This window comes from Asparagus officinalis, unplaced genomic scaffold (genome assembly GCF_001876935.1).
Source record: "Asparagus officinalis unplaced genomic scaffold, Aspof.V1 AsparagusV1_Un406, whole genome shotgun sequence".
Classification (NCBI taxonomy): domain Eukaryota; kingdom Viridiplantae; phylum Streptophyta; class Magnoliopsida; order Asparagales; family Asparagaceae; genus Asparagus; species Asparagus officinalis.
The window spans coordinates 153,263-156,551 of NW_017972671.1; the positions used below are offsets into that span (position 1 = coordinate 153,263).

Sequence of the window (3,289 nt, forward strand, 5' to 3'; positions counted from 1 at the left end):
TCGTCGGGGACTACGGGTTCGACCCGTTCGGCCTCGGCAAGCCCGCGGAGTACCTGCAGTACGATCTGGATTCACTGGATCAGAACCTGGCTAAGAACTTGGCGGGGGACGTTATCGGCACGAGATTTGAGACTTCGGATGTGAAGTCGACGCCGTTTCAGCCTTACTCGGAGGTTTTCGGCCTCCAGAGGTTCCGCGAGTGCGAGCTCATCCACGGTAGGTGGGCCATGCTCGCTACTCTCGGTGCCCTCTCCGTCGAGGCCCTCACTGGCGTCACCTGGCAAGATGCTGGAAAGGTACCAGACCTACTGCCTAATGCATGCATACATACATACATACACACATACATAAGACTACAATAACAGTTTAGGTGTAGTTTAGCACATAAAAAATGAGTAGTTAAGGAGAGAGAATCTCTTTTTTTTTTTTTAACCTGCCAAACGCTAAAAGAACCGTGTAAACTGAGTTAATCCGCGTTAATCTTTCAAACACAGAAATTAGAAGGAAGGTTAAAACAATCCTTCTAGAGGAGTTAAAATGAGTTAATCGCTAAAAGTACGGGTTTACTAATCTACTTCTTTTTAGACGGGTTAAGAGATGACACCCCCTCTTTATTCTCGAACAATACAAAGCTCATAAATAAACTAACAAGGTTAACTCTTCCGCTGAACGTAGGTAGAACTGATCGATGGAGCATCATACCTGGGGCAACCCCTTCCCTTCTCCCTGACCACATTGATATGGGTCGAGGTTCTTGTGATCGGATACATCGAGTTCCAGAGAAACGCAGAGCTGGACCCAGAAAAGAGACTGTACCCAGGAGGCAAGTTCTTCGACCCCCTCGGCCTGGCAGCCGATCCTGAGAAGAAGGAAACACTGCAGCTGGCGGAGATCAAGCACGCTCGCCTCGCCATGGTCGCTTTCCTGGGATTCGCAGTTCAAGCCGCGGCCACGGGCAAGGGGCCCCTCAACAACTGGGCTACTCACCTCAGCGACCCCCTTCACACCACCATCTTCGATACCTTCTCCTCCTCTTCTTAATCAACGAGAGTATTTATTCGCTCCGTCGACGCGATCCTGTACTACGTATCCCTTGTTACATCTCTGAATTTCATGGCTCTGTAAATGAAAATTTTAAAATCTTTGCTTCACTGGATTATCAGAATGCGTTGCTTTATGTGTGAAACCAAGCCACTGAATCTGAACGTGTGCACATTACGGATGCAGGGATTCAGCATCTCCCATTTAGTGATTTTTTTTAAACCGTAGTCGTGAATGAGTACAGTACATATTTTCGAGTAAAACTTTTATCGGAACACTTCACCGCGTGGGGTGATCTGAGTCATGTAGGGGCAGTGAAATAACATATGGTTCATCCTCTATGTATGCATTTATGAGTAAATCATAACAAATTATGACGCCTCAAAAAGAGTTAGAATTAATATAAAACTATAAGCCTTGATCCTCATCATAACTTCGGAGTTTTTGTTTAATGGTTAGAGGAGCTAAATTTAAGACATACAAAAGAGAAAACAGATATCACATATGGTACGTATGAAAGAGTACATGTGGAGTTGTGAAGTAGCTCCTATAGATTCCGAAATAAAGATGATTAGGAGGAGGAAGAGGAAAACAAGGACCCGGATCCTCTCCTCATGAGGAGAGGTCCTCATATCTCCTCATGAGGAGAGAGAGTGAGGTTGAGAGGAGAGAGAAAAACCTCACTCTCTCTCCTCTCTAACTCTATCTCTCTCCTCACGAGGAGATATAACGACTCTCCTCATGATGAGAGGATCTGGTTCAGAAAACAAGAATATCATGTGAGGATTTGATATAATCCTACTATCTCTATATCATAATATTGATGTATTCTGAAATCAATTAACATTTAATTATGTTTTAACATACATCAAATACATCATTTTTGAATTTCTTATTTTTCTTTGATATAGTATTTGCTTCTGATGAATGTAAAATGTTTTCTAGCAAAAGCCTTTGGGATCCACACTGTAGTCATAAATTATAGATTGGTTTAATTTTGAGGAATGGAGGTTGTATAAGAGAAATTTTAGGATCAAATCAGGACTGACATTGACTAGTACTATATGGGAAAATCCATCTAGGATGCCCCGAAATCCGTCTGGTTTGCTTATTCTAGAAGGAAATCGGTCTACGATGCTCCGTCCAGAATGCTCATCAAATCATAATGACTAGGTAGAGTTTTGGTCTAGGATGTATCCTAGATGGAAAACCATCTAGGATGTATCCTAGACAGAATTCCGTCCATGATGCACATCCTAGACGGAATTCCATGTAGGATGTAATAAAATTTTCAAAAAAAATTATTTGTGCAATTTGTCTCTCGTTATTCTCTTCATAACAATTATAAATTGCCAAAAATTATGGGTTGTAGCTCTTGAATATGTGAATTTTGAACTCTACGAAATTATTTGCTAGAGGGTCAAAACGACTAGAAATGACCAAAACGACTAGAAATGACCAAAAAATCATGAATCATTGTTCATGAAATCACTAGCCTCCGTAATATTGTTTGACAATGGTAGAAATGAATAAAAATGACCAAAATTTGTGAGTTATAGCTCATAAAATATTGAATTTTAGCATCCACAAATTATTCCCTTTTAAGTCTAAATGACTAAAAATTATAAAAAATTGCCACTTGGTCAAAATAAATACAAATACCAAAAAATTATGAGTTATAGCTCATGGATAGGTTATATAAATCATGAAATTATAAATTTTGGACTGTACTAAATTTTTGCCAATGGGTTTGAATGGCTAATAGTTAAGAAAATCGTGGGTTATAGGTCAAGAAATCATGAATTTTAGATAGGTCAAGAAATCATGAATTTTAGATCCTGCGAAATTATATGCCATTTGGGTGAAAATAAATAAAAATGGATAAAAATCGTGGATAGTTCATGAAATCATGATTTTTTGGACTCTCTAAAATTATTTATCAATGGGTTGAAATGACTATAAATTGCTAAAATGTTATGGTTCATAGCTCTTGAACATGTGAATTTTAAACTCCACATAATTACTTGCCAAAGGGTCAAAATGACTACGAATGACGAAAAATCATGGTTATAGTTTATGAAATTATGAAATTTGGCCTCTGCAAAACTATTTTTAAATGAGTCGAGTAGAATAAAAATGGCCAAAATTCATGGGTTATAACTCATAAAATCATGAATTTTACCCTTCGCAAATTATTTGTCAACGAGTTTAATTGACCAAAAATTATGAAAACAATTGTGGATTATAG

At 38.6% G+C, this 3,289-nt stretch overlaps 1 protein-coding gene across 1 annotated transcript in view; it reads left to right on the forward strand.

Moving 5' to 3' along the window:
* The window catches only part of LOC109827738 (chlorophyll a-b binding protein CP29.1, chloroplastic-like), a 1,565-nt gene extending 379 nt beyond the window's left edge, over positions 1-1,186 (forward strand). Inside the window, 2 exon segments of the mRNA XM_020394752.1 lie at positions 1-296; positions 676-1,186. The exon segment at positions 1-296 is cut by the window's left edge and continues 11 nt beyond it. Of these exon segments, the coding sequence (XP_020250341.1) occupies positions 1-296; positions 676-1,041 (662 nt within the window). The 3' untranslated portion in view covers positions 1,042-1,186.
* Positions 1,187-3,289: the final 2,103 nt, after the last annotated feature.